This window comes from Chroicocephalus ridibundus, chromosome Z (assembly GCF_963924245.1).
Source record: "Chroicocephalus ridibundus chromosome Z, bChrRid1.1, whole genome shotgun sequence".
Taxonomy (NCBI): domain Eukaryota; kingdom Metazoa; phylum Chordata; class Aves; order Charadriiformes; family Laridae; genus Chroicocephalus; species Chroicocephalus ridibundus.
The window spans coordinates 62,148,822-62,170,264 of record NC_086316.1 but is presented as its reverse complement, the minus strand read 5'-3'; the positions used below and the strand labels follow the sequence as shown (position 1 = coordinate 62,170,264).

The 21,443-nt window shown below is 38.9% G+C and overlaps 1 protein-coding gene across 3 annotated transcripts in view; it reads left to right on the top strand.

Annotated features, from left to right (window-relative positions):
* Nucleotides 1-21,443, top strand: part of PIK3R1 (phosphoinositide-3-kinase regulatory subunit 1) — a 61,618-nt gene that overhangs the window by 26,079 nt on the left and 14,096 nt on the right. For 2 of the 3 annotated variants that reach the window (XM_063319437.1, XM_063319438.1), the window contains 5 exons: nt 7,706-7,798; nt 9,498-9,572; nt 12,472-12,603; nt 13,623-13,824; nt 14,039-14,118. In XM_063319437.1, the coding sequence (XP_063175507.1) occupies nt 7,706-7,798; nt 9,498-9,572; nt 12,472-12,603; nt 13,623-13,824; nt 14,039-14,118 (582 nt within the window). Of the gene's footprint in view, nt 1-7,705; nt 7,799-9,497; nt 9,573-12,471; nt 12,604-13,622; nt 13,825-14,038; nt 14,119-20,571; nt 20,893-21,443 lie in introns of those variants that run through there. The other variant, XM_063319441.1, reaches the window with a different exon arrangement.

The window sequence follows — 21,443 nt, the reverse complement described above, 5'->3', positions numbered from 1 at the left end:
TAAATGTTGTTACTGAGTTGTCCTAGGAAGGATGTTCTGCTTTATTCAGGTGTTTCTCTGTTGAAGATGAAGGAAAAAGAGGAGTGAGAGCTGATGTGATTAACCATATCTTTCAGTACAGATCTGGATTTCGTTCTGTGGCTAAAATCTTCAGCATACCTTTAACAGAGAACATCTGAATGAAGTTGTCGCTTCATCCTCTAGTTTGTTCCCAACATCTACTGATGGAAGGAGTAGACTGTGCTGGCTGCATAGTATTGAAGGATTTTAGAATTGGTGGTATTTCCATCCAGCTTCCCAGTTGTACTCCAATCACATAAGGTCACATAAGTCATCATTTCGCTATTGCTTTTCATAGCTCTGTGGTCATTCATATTGCAATAAATCTTGACCCACAGACATTTTTCTGCCTTCATAAAAATGAGCTTCATATGAGCCCGAAGGCTGATAGTGTTGGTGCAACAGACCATTCCTTTTTCAAGTGCTGGGGTAGTCTTCACTTCTCTTCATTTCTCCAGGATCTAGTCTCCTTTGGCTGCTAAGGCTTCTGTGGTATTCTGAGTCTGCAGTCTGCCTGATTGATGACATTTGATAAAAATAAAAGACAAGTAATAGTAGACAGACTTATTAAGCCACTTGTAATGATGTGTCAAATTCACTGAAGCTTAAATCTCTTTCATATTTTTCCATTAATAGTGTTGTCTTTTAAAAACTTTCTAATGAGACCAGTACTGGAGAAGGTGGTTCAGCCCTGAATAGCTCTTCCTCCTTCCGTTCTCAGTGATGCATTCAGCCTCTAGGAAAATTTAACTATAGCCAAACTAAATAATCTCAGATCAGTAGGGTCTAAGAAAAGGTATTTTTCTCTTCCAACAGTTACATCTGAATTCACTGTTGCACTCCTCGATTCATCTGAGTCGTGCAGTGACATCAACTTCTTTGTCTTCGGTCTCACATTCTTGTCTTTCATCCTTGCTCAGTGAAAACCTTTTGCTAATAGCAGTTAGGCAGTTCTGAACACTCTATTTGCCTGTTCTTTTGGTAAATGCCATTAAAGTCTCTGAAATTACAAATGCCAAGGCAAGGTTACAGTCCTCAAGTCGCTGTTTTGGTCTGGCATTGAACAGATCTCTATGAAAACTTAGAATCATAGGATTGTTTAGGTTGGAAGAGACCTTTAAGATCATCAAGGCCAACTGTTAACCTAGCACTGACAAGTTAGCACTAAAGCATGTCCCTCAGCACTACATCTGCATGTCTTTTAAATATCTCCAGGGATGGCAACTCAACCACTTCCCTGGGCAGCCTGTTCCAATGCTTGACAACCCTTTTGGTGATGATATTTTTCCTTACATCCAATCTGTATCTCCCCTGGCACAAGTTGTTGCCATCTCCTCTTGTCCTATTGCTTGCTTCCTGACTTGCTCCATAGGGTTTAGGGTTTTTTTAATCTTTCACACTGTTCTACTGAAAGTTTTTGCAGGAACTTGCTACTTCTGAAGGCTGTAAAGAAACATATAATGGACCATGAAGTGTCCTTTCCTTAAAAGTCAGGAATTTTATGTCAGTAAGAGTCATTTCACTCTCTGACAGGTTGTGAAGCCGTTGTGGCCTTTCTTCCCCTGCTGATGAACGCAGGTGCTGAGGGGACCGTGGTGGCTGAGGCTCTGCTTCTGAACCAGCTGCCACTGCAGGGCCATGAGAAGTATCAGGCCATGCTGTCACCCATGCAGGGCCACCTCTTGGTGCCTTCCAGTGTTACAGAATCTGAACTCAAGCCTCTGCAGGCATGGCTTTCGGTGTGTTCTCAGTTCTCCATCTCCTGAAGCACTGCTGCCTCTGGTGTGGGGGTCGCTAGCAGTCGGCACACAGGAGTGTAGGGGACTGCCTCAGTTCGTACCACTGCCTTGAAGGCTGTGCAGGGGTGCCAAGTAACCCTTGTTTCCAATGCGTCTTCAGTTGAATTCGATGTTGTGTACTGACAAGTGGTTAAATCCAGCCATTATGGATCCTTATTGAAATTCAGATTCTGTTTCAAGGAAGATGGGTGATAATGGTGGAACATTTTTTGAATTCCATTTCCCATACCTAGTAGAGTACATAACTGATGATATAACAGCATTTCACTCAAGAAAGTAAGCTCCCACGTTTCTCAGAATTTTCAATAGCAGCATAGGTGTTGAACTTTGTGGAAAATTCTCTGTTGTCCACAGCTTGTCATGCATTATGCCACTGATGGTGCTACTGGCAAAAGTATTTTAGGTGCTTCATCAGCGATTGTTTCTTTACAGTTTGCTGGCTGATGTTGTTGGAGGCATTATCACAACTTGCTTGACAATGACACTCTTCTTTGGATTTCTTCTTCTGCACTAATTAATATCCTTATGTTTATTATAGTTAACTTCAGTGCTGGTCAAACCATTCATGTTGGGACTTTCAAACAAGGATATGTGTAAATCCATGAATGCATAATTCACTATGTTAGGGGATACAGTTGCATGCCTAAAGGGTATATCTGCATGCACATAAGCCAGTTATGATCATCTTCAGACCCAAGCTTTCAAATATTATACTTTTATTTATGTAGAGTTGTGTTGTCATAGAACGCAATATCTGTGCACAAACATATATGCCATTACTAAAAAGGGAAGAACATGCATGGAGTAATCTTGACTCAAAGCTACATTCAAGTAATGTTAGTATACAGTTCCTGTAAAATATTTAGAAATGAAACTCCTTTCCATTGTGTGTACTGTTACATTTTAAGTTATATTCTTTTTTTTTAATATTCATTTTCATCCTTCTAGCAGTAGTGAAAGGTTTGGCTCAGAAGCATCTGAAGCCAAATTCCAGCTTTAAATTTCCACTTGTCGTTGCCACATACTAACTCCAAAGTATCTCTTTTTACTGAGAACCCTTCCAAAAGGTGCAGCTGTGTGCTGGTTTCATCTTGCACTTTGTAGCTGTGTTGGCAACCCTTGAACGTAAGGTATGCTCTCATCTCCCACACGTTGCCATTGCCTTAGAGCTGTTCAGGCCTGTCTGTATCAGGGAGAGGGAAGAGTTCACAGATTGGAGCAAATCCTGGCTTGTGGTTCATCTCATTGGTTCTCACCGTGGCAAGGTAAAAATAGAGCTAGTGGAAAATCCAGCTTTTATCATGTGTCATGAGAAGCTTCCTTACTATCTGGAGAGCCGCCACCAGACTTGGGACTAGAAAGAAGACACAAAAACTGTATGACAGCTTTCAGAACCTTAATATTTTGGAGACCATGGAATTTTAAAAAAATTACAGGAATTTGGGGGAAAAATGATTGCTTTAAGTGAAAAACTGATACTGGATTGTAGCAAAGGGATCAGTAAAGTTACTCAGATTCTTAAGAGTGGATTTGGTTCTCCAAACCTCTGTGCTGTGCTACACCATGCTTCAAAGCAAAAGATACTTTTGAAATCAGGTACTGAATGCACGTTGCATGTGAGCTTTTATTCACTTCTCTTTTACTAAAACTGACCTATCTGAAAAGTTTTCCTTTCCCTCTGCAGATCTCAATATGCATGCTGAGTTTTCTTCTGGAACACCTAATCTAGAAGCAGGACTTCTTGAAGGATAACTTATATTCTGTCTCTGGGAGTGAAATTGTTTTTTTCCAAAATTAGGTGCAGTTTTCTTCAGTTTAGCCTCTGCCATTTCCTTGCAGCATTTTGAAATTGAAGGGCACAGTTTCAAAATCAGTCTGTCTTCTTTGTAAATGTTATAAACTGTCTTCAGTTCTATAAATACCGTTAAGTCTTTTTTTTCTAACAGTTGTGTGTTTCGTGAGGCCTTATGCCCTTAAATGAACATAATTTTCTATTTTGTGCAAAAGTTGTGAAGTTTAAAGTACAAGTCAGTATGATGCTATGAGTTAATTATATTGGAGATGGTGCAATGAGTAGTAAATTCTAGATCAAGTGGGAGGTTAAGTGATTTTAATTTGTTAATGCCATCTCTTACATGCTGATGAAGTGGAAGTTTTTTTCACTGTTGCTGAGCACTATAGCTGTGTGACTTAGATGTGTTCTTCTGCCATTGCTGTGTTGAAGGTAACTGCAGGTTTTGTACCTGCCATATTGTGTGTGTATGTGTTTGCTTGTGTCTTTGCTGTAGAGTTTATACTCACCAGTGTGTGTGTAGTATTAAAAGGGAGGTGAATATCCCAAGTTTTCAGTCAAATACAGAAGTATTTTATAGTTTATGTATTTATGGAATAGATTGTCATGATTTTAAACGCTCTCTTCATATTTAAAAGTTCATCAATGTCTTCGGTAGATAGAAATTTCCAGTTTTGGAGAAAAGGAATGGGATGTAGGAAGAGACATCCGAAATCCTCTGAACTCCTAAAATTTTAATATCCAATTGCATATTTTAGGGTAGCAGAGGGCTGTTGGATATCTTTCCTTTTAACCAATGTGATATTTGCTTTACATACATATGTTCTGTAGACATAATATAGATTTTGCAGAAAGGTAAATGTATAGCTTCCAAAAGCCTTTCACTTTCACTAAGAATGCTATTGATCCAAGAATACTGTAAAACAAAGAGATTCAGTAACAAATTATGATACAAATCTAGTTTTTAAGCTATGATCCTGCTTACGGAGCATCAGACAGGTTCAGAGAGAGACACTCTCTGCTTAGGTAATCTGGGTAAGGTCTACACCCACTCCATTCCTTATGTCCCATGGAGACAAACAGTTTTCTGTCGTGTCTTTTGTCACCCTGCAAGGGCTGCTTCCTATGAGCTAAAGTCTTCCACTGACATTGCGTTCTCCTTTTTGCTTTGCTTTGACTCAATCCCTCATGTAGAAAAATCTAAATCTAGTGGGAAATTGAATTATTTTTCTAAATACACTTTGTTAGAAAATCTAAATCTAGTGGGAAATTGAATTATTTTTCTAAATACACTTTGTTTATAGTATTTGGAGTGTATCTCTTGTCATCATTTCAAGGCACAGTTTGGCTAACGCGAGAAAGCATAGTTCTCTCTGCTGCTCAGTAGTGCCTGGATGGACCATCCCTGAACCGCCAAGCTGTCACCTGAAATGTTTCAAGTGTCTGTCAGGTTTGACTTCCATCCTCTGTCTCTGTTTCTCCTTCTCTGTCTCTCCTTTCTTTCCCCAGTTTCAGTTTAGACTGATGACTGTTAGCTGCATGCTGCCTCCAGCTGGAATTATGAGATGAGCATCTTTGTTCAGAGATGATGCAATTTCATTGCTGTTATGCAAGGAGGAGAAAGGTACTCGATGTAACTAGCTACCTAAGGGAGCAGAAAGTTGCTTTCATAAGTAAAAATATGTACACTCTGTTCTTAAAACCTGTTCTTCCTTTGCTACCATATAAGGGATGCATTTTATGCCCTTAGCTTTCTGTGAGTCTATTCGTATCTCATTATTGGAGTATTTTCATAGCATACCCCTTCGTATGACTCTGCTCTGATCTTTCATTTATTCTTTCAGTAGATTTGCCCTCATCGTAAGATAGATTCATAGTTTGGGATCAAAAGGAACTGTTTGGTCTGAATATTACAAATCAAATGGTCTGTATTTCAGCAGAGGCTGCTTGGAGTGCAGCATCCATTTGAGCCCAGCTTGTGTTTGATAAAGCAGATTTGATGTTAAGCTAAAAGAGGTGTTCCAGATGGAATCTGAAAGTGGCTTGAAGACATAAAGAGATTAAAAGTCCATTCCTTGCCTAAGTAGCTTGTTCATTAATAACTATACTTGGAGATCTGCTACACCTATATAACATGTGCTTTCTTTGAATTTAGCTTTTAATCAGTGTTATACTAGGTCAACTATCTGACAAAACTTTAGAGTTTATTACGTCTATTCATTTACATTTTTCAGCTAACTAAGGTGCCACCAAGGAAGGAAGCAGTGTGGTTTTTACACAACCTATCCTCTAAAAAGCTATGCAGAAAATCCTTACAGTGCTGTCTTTTATTGCTTTATCCTATCAGTCTAGTCCTTTCTTTTGCCCAGGACTGATCATGTAACTAGTGTGTAGTCATCTTACTTGTCCTTTCAGAGTGCAGATCAGGCATTAGAACTCTTTTGATTCCCATGAATTGCTTTGATTTTCCACAAGTCATTAAAATTAACATCAGCAGGCCAGAGATCTGCTTAGACAACTCTTCTGGGACTCCTGAATGCTTATTTTCTGGGCGTCCTAAATGAAACTGTTATGACGAACAGATACTTTTCTAATGTCCTTCTCAGTTACAAATGAATGATGAAAGTATTCCACTATTATCGTACCATCATTCTGCTTCTTTTTGCAAGGGGCGTGTCTCGGTGTCCCAGTATGCTCCACTTTGATTACTAGTTCAAAAATAATTATTATTTATTGTCTTTAATTTCTCTCCTCCGTTTTGTGCATTTCCAAACTTCTTTTGCACCTTCCTTGCTGTCTCAGCACTTTTAAATTGCTTGCATTTTTAGAAAGTTGTATAATGGTTGCTTCCAAAGCAGGGTGAATTCTCATCCAAAATTGTCTGCTTTCTCTTTCTCCGTTGTGGTATATTTGATTTTTTTGGTATCTCAAAGTTATTAATTAAAAACTCTCTATTCATATTTTGCTGTTGGGTTTTTTCTTCTTCTTCTACATAGTTATCCTCATAATTTTGGCCAGTTTAAGTTTTCTAGAAATACAGTGTGTGCATGCACATGCATATATGTATACACATGCATGCAGGCACATATGGGCATGTGTGTTTAAGAATTGCTCTCTATTTGTCCATGGTGAGTTTAATTGGGCAGAGATCACCATTGCTTAGGCAACTGGCAACTTTTACTGCAGTGATTAAGCTTTGTTTATCAATCATAATCCATCAAACTATGCCAGATGTTTCTGGCAGTAGTTTAATAATAATCTTTATGTAAACCTTCTTGCTTTCCAAGAGTTAAAATTTTTGAGTTACTCTTTTGGCAAAAATAGTGCATTTAGAGATAGATCATGCCTCACATCACAGACCCAGACCATTTTTACAGTATGTTCTCTCTATGAGGAAACCAGATTGCATGAAGACTGACTCTGAATAAAATCCGTATGCAGGTTTGCTTGAATCTGCAAAATGTCCCTTTCTGATCTTATCCATTGTTCTTATCCATTCATTGTAGAAAAGAAAATTCTTGCTTCAAGAAAAATATACTGTTAGTAGCATTATGCCTGAAAATTGAAAGCAAACAGAAGTTACTGTACTTTTGTATAAGTGTGCAATACTTGTTTGTACTGCTGTTTCAGGCCTTAAAAGTCAGTTTTATCCAGGGGATCAGCAACTCCCAGATGGTGATGTGTTTAGCTCCCTCATCTGGTGCACACTGGATGTAAATGTTTCACACCAAAAGATTTTTTCTTTTCTTCCTTGCACTGTATTTTTGCCCATCCATAGACTGCAAACTTCTGTTGTGTTTTATTTTCCTAGGCGATATGGAGAGTGATTCTAGGACTGACTGAAGACCCTAAAAGAAAATGTTATAAAAAAGCAATTATCATAATTTTTATTCAGCTTTTTGATTACTTGTGGAGTGTTGTCATTTAGGCCTGACAAGTGGGATGTTTGTTCTGTACTTAAAAACTGACTGGTTGCATTGTGTGTCATGACTTTCATAAACAGAAATTACATACACCTGTAGCTTGGCTTATTTGTCTTCTTTTTCTTTTACAGCTTTTTCACTTCCAGATCTTACGGAGCAGTTTTCACCTCCTGATGTTGCTCCTCCCATTCTTATCAAGATAGTGGAGACAATTGAAAAGAAAGGTAGGCTGAAGAATGATTTACCAAGGTTTTTGTTGCTTATGTGAGCCAAGACTGCAGAATCAGATCCAGAGCTGGCATCTCCCCTTTCTAGAGCTGCTAATGCATCACATTACTTAACAGATATGAAATAATCTCATTTAAGGTTTGATGCATTGGTTTCTGCTCAGTAGAGGCTACTTGGACTGTAGGAGCAAAAACAAAGCTTACCTCAAATGACATTTAATAACTAATGTAAATATTATTGAAAGGTAAAGGAGAAGCATTTGGTATTGCTTTGTTTTTTCTAACCTATAAGCACCTTAAGTTAATTGTGGAAAGGTCATCATACACAGTCAAACAAGTAATGTTTTTCCCCAAAGCGGGGGAAAAAAAAGATAATTAAATATGAAAAAGTTATAAGAAGTGTTTATATGCTTCAGGAGCCAGTTCTTTTTTGCTGCTGTATGCTGAGGCAGACAGTGTTATTTTTATGGTGTTTTGGTCTCCTGCTTTACCATGTTGGTGTCTGTCCATCCTTTTGAGGCTTTCCCCTTTCTTCTACAATGTCTTGCCTCTTTTGCTCAATTTCTCTCCTCCTGGCTCCTCCTCTGATTTTACGTCCATAGTCCTGGTGAGGTAAGTAGCAGCGCCATGAGTCCTGCTCGTTCAGTGGCCTTACAGCCAGGGAGCAAGAGGAAAAGTGGTATTCTGATTAGACTCAGGCTTCTGTCCTTGGGGACACAAGTTCTCACATACTGCTCTGACACTTTAGGAGAGCATAGGCTTTTCCTGAATTAGTAGGAGCTTGCTAATATTGAGAAGGGACAGTATTTAATGTTGGTTAAGCAACTACTGCTTCCAGGAAATAACACTGATGCTGTTAGATCGTTGGTGCTCTGCATCCCTGGGTATTGTCTCTTCCCTTGTGTCTTCTCTATTTTCACTGAAGTAGGGAAGTTGTAAACAGTATCTTTCACATGAAAACACTATATTGGTGTCTTTTATTCATATGGATTATCAGACACATTATGTGACATTATATAGAGACATTTGCTCTCACACCAGTGATGTGACACTCACCGTACATACACTATGAAGTTATGGGCTCTATGGATGGTTAAAGGTGACCTAAGGGTTGCCGGTCCCATAAAATGGTCTCTGTCTCTGTTGACTGCATAGGATGCCAAAAGTTAGGCATGGTTGTAACTTAGAGGTCTCAGTTAAATCTTCAAAGCTAATTAGGACACGTCAGAACTTTTGTCATGTCCCTGTCCCATTCCTGTGAGGTGGCCTGTCTCAGGTTGCTCACTTATTATCCACCTGAAAGACATGATGTTTCCAGCTGGCACGTAGAGCGTAAAGGAAGATCTGTCTCCTGTGTTCCTACTGGAAGCTATTTTCTTCCCTGGGTTATGTGAATCTGTTTCCTAGTCCTGGCTTTCCACAGTCAGTGGGTGGAGGGTGGTACAGAATACATGGGACTGCTGGCATCTCTGATCTTCCTTGTCCAGCTTTTTCTGCAGACACAGCAGTTTGCATGTACAAAGAGGTGTCTTACAGCCTTAAAAAGCAGTCACATTCTGTAGTGTGGTAGGTGGGTGGTGGTGGGAGAATGTTGCCAATTTATACTGCAAGTAGTTATTTGAAGAAAACAGAAGTATTCTGTGTCATGGCAACAGTCACTAGAATATTAATATATGCCATCAATTTTGTTTTGAAGGTCTGGAGTGCTCAACTTTGTATGGAACACAAGGGTCAAGCAGCTCAGCAGAATTAAGACAAATTCTTGAATGTGGTAAGTACAGTTCTCTTCCTTGAAGCATCTGACAAATTTTGTGGACAGACTCCTCTTTTCTTTGCTCCTCTACTCAGTTTATATACATGTGCTGCTTCTGAATAATATAATATTAAAAAGACAGATACAAGTTAAAAAGGTTTCCAACTTCTAGACTTAATATGAAAGGTATTTTTCACTTTTACAGGTTGTCTTTTTTTCATGGCTCCACTGTGTGTTTTTTCCCAAGAGTAACTATTTTAATCATATTTTGATCACTTGCTTGTTAAAGGACTGAGAATCTAGCTGTACGGAGAAAAACAAGGTGTTTTGTTCAGAAGCAAGATAAAGATACACTATTCCTGGAAGGCTGCAGGTTATTGTTTTGTAAACAAATGGCCATTTGTTTACATATGGTTGTCTGTGTGCATTTTTTTGGTGCAGTAGGTGGGGAGGCGATAGCTGCACATTCCCTGCCTGCTACAGAGATGATGCTGGAAGGGAAAGAGAGAATTGAATTAATATTGCTGCAGTAGGCTGTGTTCTCAGTTTTGGACAGTAAAATGCAGCTACACCACTAGCACCACACACCCATTCAAGTTTTATGAAATGTATTTCCTTCTCTTTTTTTATTTCTACTCCAGGCCAGAATATACTGGCATGCAACACTCAGTTGCAGTATAAGAGATCAGGAGCTGTTGTAGGAGGAGTGCTTGATGATGCCTTTGCAAGCTGGGGTGCAATGTGGGGTGTGAGCTTGCACTTGCATAAAAGAGCACAAAAATACAAGCGCTAGAAAATGAAACTGGCTACATGCCATGTTGCCAAAGGGACAAAGGAAGCAAACTGAAACTTCGAATTAATTCTCTTCATTTTTAGTAATTGCAAATATTAGCAAAATAAATGAGAGATGATACTATGAGTTGTCTGTTCGTTCAAATCAAAAGAGCCTCCTGTCCTCTGCTGATTGTGGTGGGAGTGAAGAGGTATATGAGTGCAAGCAGGGAGAGGAGATATGCACATGGTGCTAGCAGCCTAAGCCATGTTTTTAGTATTGTGATTATATTTTTCAGGCCAGATAAATACAAATTTTCTATGACACCCATTTGAATGTTTCTCTTAATTTATCTGAATCTCTTTTTAAGTCCTTAACTGAGGTGTACTTTTATGAAAGGTTCGTCTATCTCCTTAGATCAAGAACTTGTGGTTTACATGTATTCTTATTTAAAATGTAATTAGGTTTGAGAGAAGAAAACAGGAATTTACCCTGTAGTAACAGTGTGTCTTTCTGAGTTCTCTCTAAGATAGGATCAGAATCTTCCAGGACAGAGCTGGTGCAGTGGGTGTCCAGATACGTGGACACAGATCTCATCTGTGCCTGCTCTCTTTGAATTAGCTGAGTGCTAATGTCAGCTTTGGTCTCGAAGTTGTGCACTGCATTAGTGTGCTGTTTTGCTTATGGTTTAAAATACTCTCCATATTAATTGGATAACTGCCTGTTAGCTTCAACACAGTGCTATCTAGCTCCAGAATCAAAGGTGACTTGCATCTGGCGAGCTCAGCAGATGGAAGAGTTCAGGTCTGTTGATGATGTTACACCCAGAGAGTTGCAGAGTACCACAAGTTTATTCTTACTCATGTATTCATTATAATAATTTGGGATATACTTCAAAGAATGGGTCAGCCCTGAAAGAACCAGGATTTAACTTGGCTTATGAAATAAAAAACATCCTGTGAGCAACAAAACTAATGAAAACTATTTCTTACGGATTTGTGGTTGGATTCTCTGCACATAATTGCTCTTGCAGAATGCATACCCACACTGCAAGTTTTCTATCACCTGCGCCATTCATAATGGCTTTTTTCTCATGCACATTCTTTGATGTCTGATAAGATTTGAGCTCATACTGCAAGCTTTCCTTTCAGGAAAACAGAAAGGAGGTGGAAGAGCACTAAGTTTCTCACTACCTCTTCTTGGCTGCTTTTTCACAGTATGTGCAGACACACCATATATCTGATTCCTTACCTCCCTGTTGAATTTGGTTTAAACTCGCCAAATAGGTTCAGGAGTTATTTTATGGGGGACTTGGCTAGCCTAGAAAGTTGGTCAGTATTAATACCTCTAAATTCTTGTACCAAATGTGGATCTTTCTGTAAAACATTTAGGACTTCAGTATGCTAGATTTTCATGTTTTAAGATGAACCGTAATCCTGCTTGCACTAAGTAAGCATTTCTGGTTTTCCCTATTTTAATTTTTGCTGCTGATATTCCTTGCTGCAGCACTAACAAGTAGTCCTCCATGTGACACTCCCAGACCTTAGCCCAAGTCATAACTATCTTGGAAGGATATTAGATTTTACAAGATAAATCCTAACAGCTGCATAAAACACCAGGCACCCAGTTCTGCACGTGCACGTTTGTTTCGACTTACTCACGTAAATATTTACGGACTTGGAGCCCCAAGTTGTTAATCAAACTTGCAGTCATAATAGAAGTAGCTACCAGTAGACAAGCTGCATTTGCCCAAACCCTTGATTAATAATTACTTCTTACACAAAATATTTACAGGTAAAACAGAGACCTGTTAAAAATATCCTGATGTTCCGTAACATTGCCAACGTGCAGCAAGTCACTACCATTACTGAGAGTTCAGCCCTGCACTATATATGACAGAAGGCCACACACAGCTGTGGAAGCCATTGGTTCATCAGATGTCAAAGGCTTGGGCATGGTGTTGAGCACTGTATGGTCTTCATCTCAAAGATATTTCTTGGTGTCTTACATTCTTTCTTACTAGTTTTTCCCCATAAACCAGATGTAAGTTAGCAGGTTTGGCTTGGTATAGAGCCCTAATATCATGAGCCTGTATATTTTTTTCAGTTTCTGATGTCTAAAAAGTGTGTTGCTCTTTCCCTTTAGATGCCTCTTCGCTGGATTTAGAGACATTTGATGTGCACACTTTATCAGATGCTCTCAAGAGGTATCTCCTGGACCTGCCAAATCCCATCATTCCAGCAGCTGTTTACAGTGACATGATTTCTGTAGCTCAAGGTATGATTATCATATTGTTTCAAGTGTCAGACAAAAAAGCTGTTACTAAGATTCTGAATATCTGGTGGTCCAGCTGTCACCTACAGAAAAAGGAAGTTTCTGCACAAGCTAGCAGTGTCCCAGAAAACATATATAACTTCACTACTTTTAGAATCATAGAATGATAGAATGGTTTGGGTTGGAAGGGACCTTAAAGATCATCTAGTTCCAACCCGCTGCCATGGGCAGGGGCACCTCCCACTAGAACAGGCTGCTCAAGGCCTCATCCAACCTGGTCTTGATGAAAGCTTTTAATGAAAGCTGTTTCAGTTCAGATCTAGACATGCATTATTTACCTATGTAGGTAAACATAATGGAAAATAAAAGGGATAACACAGTTCTCTTCATTTTAGTAGACAGAATGACGGTAGAAGAACTGGGAGGAAAAATCAAGGACTTATCTGTATGCAGAAAGCTAATTTTTAACTTTTTATCAGTGCTGACAAAGTAAATGTATTAGAGGTCATGGTGTTCTGCAGTAGGTTGGGAGCTGCAGGTTATGAAGTGAGAAATACATGCATGTAAGATTCATCCTCTACAGCGGTCATTTCAAACAAGTACAGCTTATAAGCTTTCAGCACACGCGCCAAGTATTCTGTTATATATCTCAGGACGGGATATTGTACTGGTAACCTTCAAAGTTAGCACAGCACCTGTGAGACTTATCTAGTGCATCTCAGAATTACCCAATCATGTGTGACGCTAAACACAAGACAGTCTTCTACCAGTACACTCTGAACATATTGTGGTTTTTACCAAAATGCATATCTGTTTCCGTTTGACTTTTAAATACTTGTTCTTTACTCTTCCCTGAACATTTCACTCTTTTCAAAAGAAGAAAGAAGTCTTAACGGCTGTAGTGAAGGACAGAATTATTATTTTTTTTCCTGTAAAATTGTTGCTTCCAAAGCAGTCATGTATAGTTTCATTTTACATGTTCCTGTGCTGATATGAAGAGCCTTTTATTTCTTCGCTTGCAGAAGTGCAGAGCTCAGAGGAACATGCTCAGTTGCTGAAGAAACTCATCAGATCTCCAAATGTACCTCCCCAGTATTGGCTCACACTCCAGTATTTGCTGAAACATTTCCTCAGAGTTTGTAAAGCCTCCAGCAAAAATCTCTTGAATGCAAGGTCTCTGGCTGAAATTTTCAGCCCTCTGCTTTTCAAATTCCAGATAGCAAGGTACGTGGGTCATCTTTATTGTATTTTGTACTGTCAATATAGGTTAGTTATGTACAAAAGTAAGTTTAATGAATTAATTTTCTGATTTTTTTTCCTTACTTCTGATGTGGAGGGCATTGGCGTAAATTTTGCCTATGTTTTTTGAATAATTCTAATGTAATTCTTGCATTTTTTCTTTCTGCCTAATTCTTTCTGCCTAATCCATCTCTTGCAGCTCTGATAATACTGAACACCACATAAAAATCCTAGAGGTTTTAATCACAAGTGAATGGAATGAGAGACAGCCTGTACCAGGTAAAAACTATTTATAATTTTAAAAGTTATATACCATCGTTTTCTTAAATATTAAAATTCAACTTAAGGACTGTAAATGCTCATTGTTTCTCTTTTTCAGTCAAGCTTAATGCAAAAGTGTGTAATTACAGAACTAAGTAGAAGTTGTTCATATGTTCTATAGTGTTTTATTGTTTTATATTTTGTCTATTTGTTTTATAAGGAATTGTCTTTTTCATTAAAATCCTCTTTGTAGCCATAGTTTGTACAGCCTTAGAACTTTAGGTTTTTTTCAGTAGACTGTGAGTAGGAATTTGTGAATTTTTAAGACCTGTAAACCAATAGAATGCATATCATACTGTGACAGGGAGGGGTGGGGGTGTAAATTCTGGAGATTTTATTTAACTTTCACCTTACTCCCAGGCAAATTTTCATAGAACTACAATACCCCATAGAGGTCATTGGAAGAAAGTAAGATTTTCTCCTTTATTTACATGTATGTAGTTTTTAATCCAGAGACTCAAAAGATTTATTTCTCAATATCAATAAACAATGCAGAAAATATTAAAACCATTTCCATTCAGGAAAGTCAGATTACACTTGTATTGTTCCTGTCAGTTAGTATCTAATGTAGCCAATAAACAGTAAAACCCACTTCTAATCTATGAAAAATCCCTGGTTTTAAATCAAATATTTGGTAGGAACGAGGCAGAGTTGCTAACTATGTGCAAAAGAAATTATTAACGCAAAAGGACTTTAGATATTAGCCTAAAGTAATTCCTTTTATACCTTATTAACAGAGAAGATTCGAACAAAGCATAGGGCAGGCTGGAGCTTTGCTCCTTCTGTATTCAGAGTACAAGGTAAACTTCATGGCAGTGGGATTTGTAGGACTGCTTAAGATTTGAAGAGCCAAAACACAGCATCAGAAAAACAGTAACAGAAAAATGCCTTATTTCATGTATTTCAGGTAGGTGCATTGTATAATCCCCTTCATCAACTAATGAAAATTAATTTAAAATAGATTATTTTTTGTTCCTACAATAAGATTTTTGTTCCTACTGCTTTGATTGGAAGGCTTTTCCAACCTTGCCAGCTCAATTAGTTAGGAACCTTTCCCTAACATCTAGTGTACATCTGTTTTCAGCTAGTTTATACCTATTTGGTTTTGTTGAATTTTGTCAAAATAGTTAAGCAGGCATTTCCAGAACCACTATGTATTTTTCTTTCTAATGCTTCGTAACAACCATGAAAGTCCAAACTTTTCATGACTGTCCCGTTTTACCAAGAATCAGCAAATAACTGGTCATTGTTAAAGAAGTATTTTCTTTGCCACTTGTTGTAAGCCTTAAAAAGCAAAATACATTATTGAATCCTCTGATATTCTAAAGAGTTTGCTAATAGCATTTTTCTAAATCATATGTTTGCAAATGCTTTAGATTATGTAAATTTGTATGGTTAGAAGCACTGATTTGGAGGTTACAAAGGTAAGGTCAGTGGTGAGAGCTTCTTAAGTTTCAAAGTGAGAGTTTCCTAAGTTGCACTTAAGAGATCACTTACTTGCATATTGTCCTGAGTTGCTTCATGTGAGAAAAGTATAAAAGTGAAAGCTGTTGATGTTAGAACTAATAATGAAGACAAGGAGTCTAGTCATCTTGAGAGTACCATTAGGGTGCTTGAAGAAATGTGTCTATATCCATCACATTTATAGGGTTTGACATGACATTAGTAATTGTAATCTAACGTCTGCTTGTTTTTAATATTGCTTCTGCATTAATTAATATTTTGTAATGCAACGGTTTATTTTGAGGGTCCTCCTGGGATTTTTCATATGATCTGTTTCAAAAATAAAACTCCTTCCCCGTGCATTTCAAAGTCCATTCGGGGCAGTGGAATGTTTTCAGTGGAACATTTGCACATCTATTAATGTGCTGGAAAAAACCTCAGATACCAGTTTTCAATCTTTGTAGTCTACGGTTAGCTAGCCTCTGCTCTGTAAATTTTCCTCGAATAATTTTCAAAAGTTGAGTCTTAATAGAATGTTGTGTAAGTTTACAGGATTAGGACACGAGACTCTTTTCCACACCCAAATCATTCACTGACCTGATCATCTGAAGTGCTTTGTTTTTATAGTTCTCATAAAAGACTCTAAGATGTGTTTTTCAGGATTATCATCTTCAAGATTATTGCTTGTGGTAGCTTGTTTCCCTAAAAATAGTTAGAAACATTGTAATAAAAGGAAGATTCCTAGAAAAGATAACTTATTTGTCATATAAGTGTTCTGAGAATGACAATCTATAATAGAATTTTAAAAGTGCAGAAGTTAAGAGGTTTTAAGCAGAAAGAATCTTACTGTTGAAAATAACGTAAGGACAACTAAGCGATAATAGGGAAGACAATGCCGCCAGGTTTCTTCTCTTTTTTACAGACAGAAGTGAAAACTTCCTCCTTTCTTTTTTCTTTCTGTTATTCTCAAGTCTGGATTAAAACATTCTGTCTAAAACAAGCTGTGCATGAAGTTCTTATGGTGTCTTAAACAGTACGTAGATACATTAAACGTAGTGTTGGGGATAACTGAGCTGAATAGGGAGGAGATCTTTGCACAACTGCGGGGTTTTTTCGTATCACATCACCCACTAATTATCCTGCTTGCCTCAAAGCAATAGAAAGTATGCAATTGGACCTTATATCTTAATGTATCTTAAAATTAGTATCTTAAATGGGGCATCTTTAATTGGACATCTTACAGCTACAGTGATGCTTTGCACACCAAAAAGCAAAATTAGGAGTTACTCCTAGGTCATTACTTGATTTTTTTATCACAGAACAACTCTCGACTAATTTTTAATTTTTTTTTTCTCTGTCACAGTGTTCAACAGCAAACTGTGCATTTTAGTTTGTGAATTAGAATAGTGCTTAGCCCTCCACAAAAGTTAAAGTAGTGCAGTTAAAATACCTGTTGTGCCTGTGTGTGCAGTAGGTGAAGAGAAAGTAATGTTGCAGGAGAAGTAAGATTGGAGAAATGGCTGGTGTTTTGAATAACTGGTAATCAGATCTGTTTTATGATTCCTTTCTCATTCTTTACCAATAGGTGAGCCAAAAGATGGTGTTAGTGTGCAAGCTAGGTGATTTAGCATCCCGTTTTAACACCCCAAATTGATGAAGAGCCACACAGGCTTTAATTTAACGAGTAATGCTGATTTCACAGTCAGAAACAAAGTGCATGTCTCTAAATACACCATTCAAAGCAGCAGCATTAGAAGAAAATATCTTAATTGTAACAGATTGTAGCTAACAGTGCTGCTTGTGTCTCACAGAATCTCACACATCATACAGAGGTGTGAAAGCATGTGTGCTTGTAGAGGTAAATATTGAAAAATAGGCTATATTTGTAGGCATGGAAGACTGAATGTTTTTTTCAGTTCATTTTCAAGGATGATAAAGGCTCCTGGCTTCAGCGCCTGGAGGAGGCCTGCCCTGGATGTGGGTCCCAGAGCCATCCTTCGGGACGGAGGGGTGGCTTGAGGCAGCACGGTGGGTTTGGAGCTCGTAGCTGGGGAGGCAGGTTGTACAGGGGATGGTGGGGCAATGGGAGAGCTGGGGGGTGATTTTCATGGGGAACTCAGGGAGATGGGGATCCTCTTAGGGTCGAGGGGTGATACGGAGCGTGGAATGGCTTTGGGTGTGTGAGATTAAGGTGTGTTTTATCGCAGGAAGGCAAAGAGGAAAGGGGGACGTGGTGGGAGGGCGAGGGGAGTTGGCCAGCTGGTGGCACTTCGGGCAGAGGGGCTTGTGAGGAGCAGAGGTAGAGCCACTGCAACGGTGGGAAGGACCCGCCGTCCTGTACACTTGAATTGAAGCCTTTGATGGCCTGTGCACTAGCGCAAGCTGAGCTGCTTTGGCTAGACTGTGTCTCCCAGTTTATTCCTGTTTCCCAGGCTTGTAAATAACATTGTAAATAATGGCTGAAGCTGTGAAATACTGCAGTTTTGAGGATGAAGAGGTAGGTTTTACTACTCATAGGGTCATAGCTAAGAATGAGTGAGGTAATGAGACAGCCTTACCCATAACTGCTCACTTACTGGGGATGGGGTGAGAATCCTGGCAGGCCAAGCTGCACTTTGCTTTTAGCTGCACAAAATATTAGCAAGCGTGGTAGCATAACAGCCCAGCCAGAGGATTGTAAAGGCTGATCCTGTTCCTCTTGGAATCGAACACAAGGCTCCCCTGGGCTGCTGCGGTGGTCAGGCTCAGCCCACGGTCCTGTTGGTGGTGTTTTGGGGACACAAACAAATATTTAGGAACACTGTCCCTTGCCAGGACTGTTTTGCATTGTGTCACAGACTTGGCTGGACTGTTAGCAGCGCCAAGCATGGTTTGGAGCCTGCAGAAGGCAGTCTCTCCTGGGGAGAGAGGCTGTGCGCCCGTGCCTTACCCGGCAGAGGGCTCCCCTTCTAAGCTAATAAAAATCAGACTTTATACCTGATTTAACAGAGAGCAAAATGCTTTGTTAATCAGCGTACATAGGAATGTTGTATTCTTGGTTTAGGATTTGACAGTAGTCTGTGCTTTATGTTTCTCAATACCTAATTGAAAGTATTTGGTAAAACTGAAACAACATGTATTAGAATTTTTTACAGATTGTTATATATGTGTGTGTGTATTTGTATGTAAGTACGTGTAACACACACATGTGCAAGCCTGTCAGACCTGATCAGTTCTCTTCCTGCTTCATACATAGTTTTTTAGGAAAAAAAGCTTTATAGATAGAAGAACATTGTGAGTATGACAGCAAAAAATAGTAGGCTGCTGACTTTCTGCAAATGCAAATCTCTAGGTTCAATGGGCACCACTCAAGGTTTTGAAATTAAATTTAAGATAGGGCAATTGTGTGAAAATGCAGACGTGTGGATGCCAGTACTGTTTTTTGACAGGACACTTTATTCCCTTCTGCAGGATGATTAGGAACTCATTTTTGCACAAGACACCAGAATAAAAAAAAAAAAATAATTTACTTAGGAACAAAGCCTTGTCTTTTATCTCTGTGTGGGTACCTGGGCTTTTTAAAATGGTAAAAATTCAGTGAACCAGGTTTGGGATTTCTTTTCTCCTTTGAGAATATGATTCTGTATTGTGGCCCTGTAAACCAACAAGTGTTATCAACCCCTTCTATAATTTCAACAGTAAATAGGAGGCATATCAGTTACTGTCAGAAGTTGGATTAGTTCAGAAACACAGGTTACCGTCTCCATTTGAAGTAGGCTGTACCTTTATGACTTAAAACTGCTTTAAAATGCTTTAAATTATATATAGAACTGACAATTGTTCAAGTAGGAAAAGGCTAAAACTAGAAAAGCAAGGGATTGTTTTAGATGAAGCTCATCCATCAACTGTAAAACATCAAAAATGGTACTGCAGATATTTGGGATTTCGTTATGAGGTACAAGTGGGTTTGGTATTTTGTAACATATGAGGATTTCGGTAGGTGGAGTCTTTGGGAGGTGAAACCTTTTCAATGCCATTTGACTGCCATAAGGAGCACAAGCTGATCTCAAGGAACACAGCTACTAGAAGTTGTCACTGTTTCCAACAAGTGGTGGGAAAATATTCATCCTGTTTTATTCTTTCTCTGAATTTAATCTTGTGATCTGCTTCTCCATTCACTTTGAATTTATTTCCTTGTAAAAGTGTAGCTGGCAAAGAAGTTAACCCCTGTAGGCAAAGGGGAGCAGGCTCTTCATTTGCTGCTCTCTTCCTTTAGCAAATCTGATCTCCACCAAACACTAAGGCAAGGAAAATATATTTGACCTAAACTGCTCCCTCTCTGTACAGTCCCTTTTCCTGCCTGCCTGCCCCAGAAATGAACAGTCCTGACGTACTGGAAAACACCATGGATATGGGCAGGTGTTTTTTTCTACTATTTTCAGTTTATAGGAAATGGATAAAATGCCTCACAGTGTCATGCTGAGGGTCTTCAAGCAGCACCTGTATTTGTGATCCAGTGTGAGTGTGTAGGACATGATGCTGTGCTTGCAAGCAGGCTATTTTACTTGCACAGAGCTGCTCTGAGAGATACAGCTCTTTTCAAGGGAGATTTTGATTCTGTTTTTTTCTGCAGTAAGTTAGTTAGCCGCTTCCTGTGTTTGCTCGTGCATGGTGTTTTCTCGACTTCAATTCTGCGCTCAGCAGCTAGTGACAGAAGCTATTTTAAGGCCTCTTACAATGGTCTTCTCATTTACTTAGCTAAAATGAGAAAGTTAGCCCTGCATTGGCCACTTGTTAGCTGATGACAACTTTTACTTTGAATCTGCCTCCCCCTCCCCCACCTGAAATCCCTGGCTCAGCAAATATTTGAACCTGGCCAAGTTAATCATGAAACTGAGATCTTTATCTGAGAGAGACGTGCAAGCTACCAAGGGTGGTGTTGGTTTTTTTTTTTTTTTTTTTACAGTACTAGAGTCAGGAGTCAGGTTCACTTTTTAATGATGAACCAGAGTAAGTGGATACCTTCTGCACAGCACAGAGCTTTAAGCAGTTAAGAAGAGAGAGAAGGCTTGGATTTTCTCACTGCATGTTGCAGCTTTTTATGGAACATTGGTTGGAAAGCAGAGCAATCTCTTTCTCAGAATTTTTTTTTTCTTCATTGCTACAGAGAAGCTTCCTAGTAAAAGGAGTTTTGGGGATTTTTTTAAAACAAGATTTTTATCAGAGGAAACCAAAAAGTTTTTCAGGTTATTGGATTGTATTTTCATCCTGTGTTACAAGGGCGAGCATTTGCGATGCATAATTTACAAAGTAAGTGATTTTGAATTTCTGTGTGTGTTTTCTTCTTCACCTCGTGGAAGTATTTTACTGTAACTGATTACCAGGTAGAGCTTTCATGGTCTTAAGATACATGACTGAAAGTCAAGTACCTCTGTACCTTTCCAGGTTATACTGGGAACGGGGAATCACCTGTCTGCCTCCTGTCTTTTCTTTCTTGCCTGCAAGCTAGGCTAGTCTGAGCCGAGCACTAGCCTGATAAAAGTGTGGACAGTCCCGAATTTGGCCACCAGTGGAGAACTAATTTTTTCCTGAAAGCCTTTATTAGTCGGAATGAAAAAAGCTTACTGATCCCACATGAGACCTAAATGCAGCCACATAGTCTTTGTAGGAAATGTTTGTAACCTAGTTTAAATAATTACCTTGGCAACTCAACTGTGCGGGTAGCAGGTGGGCTAAACCTCCAAGTTCAGTGTTTGGACTTGTGTCTGGGATGATTTTAAGTATCCTATTTCATTTTGGAAATGGAAGCAATCTTTGGAGCGTGTTTACCTAAACAGGGAGGGGAGAGTCTACTTCAGAAT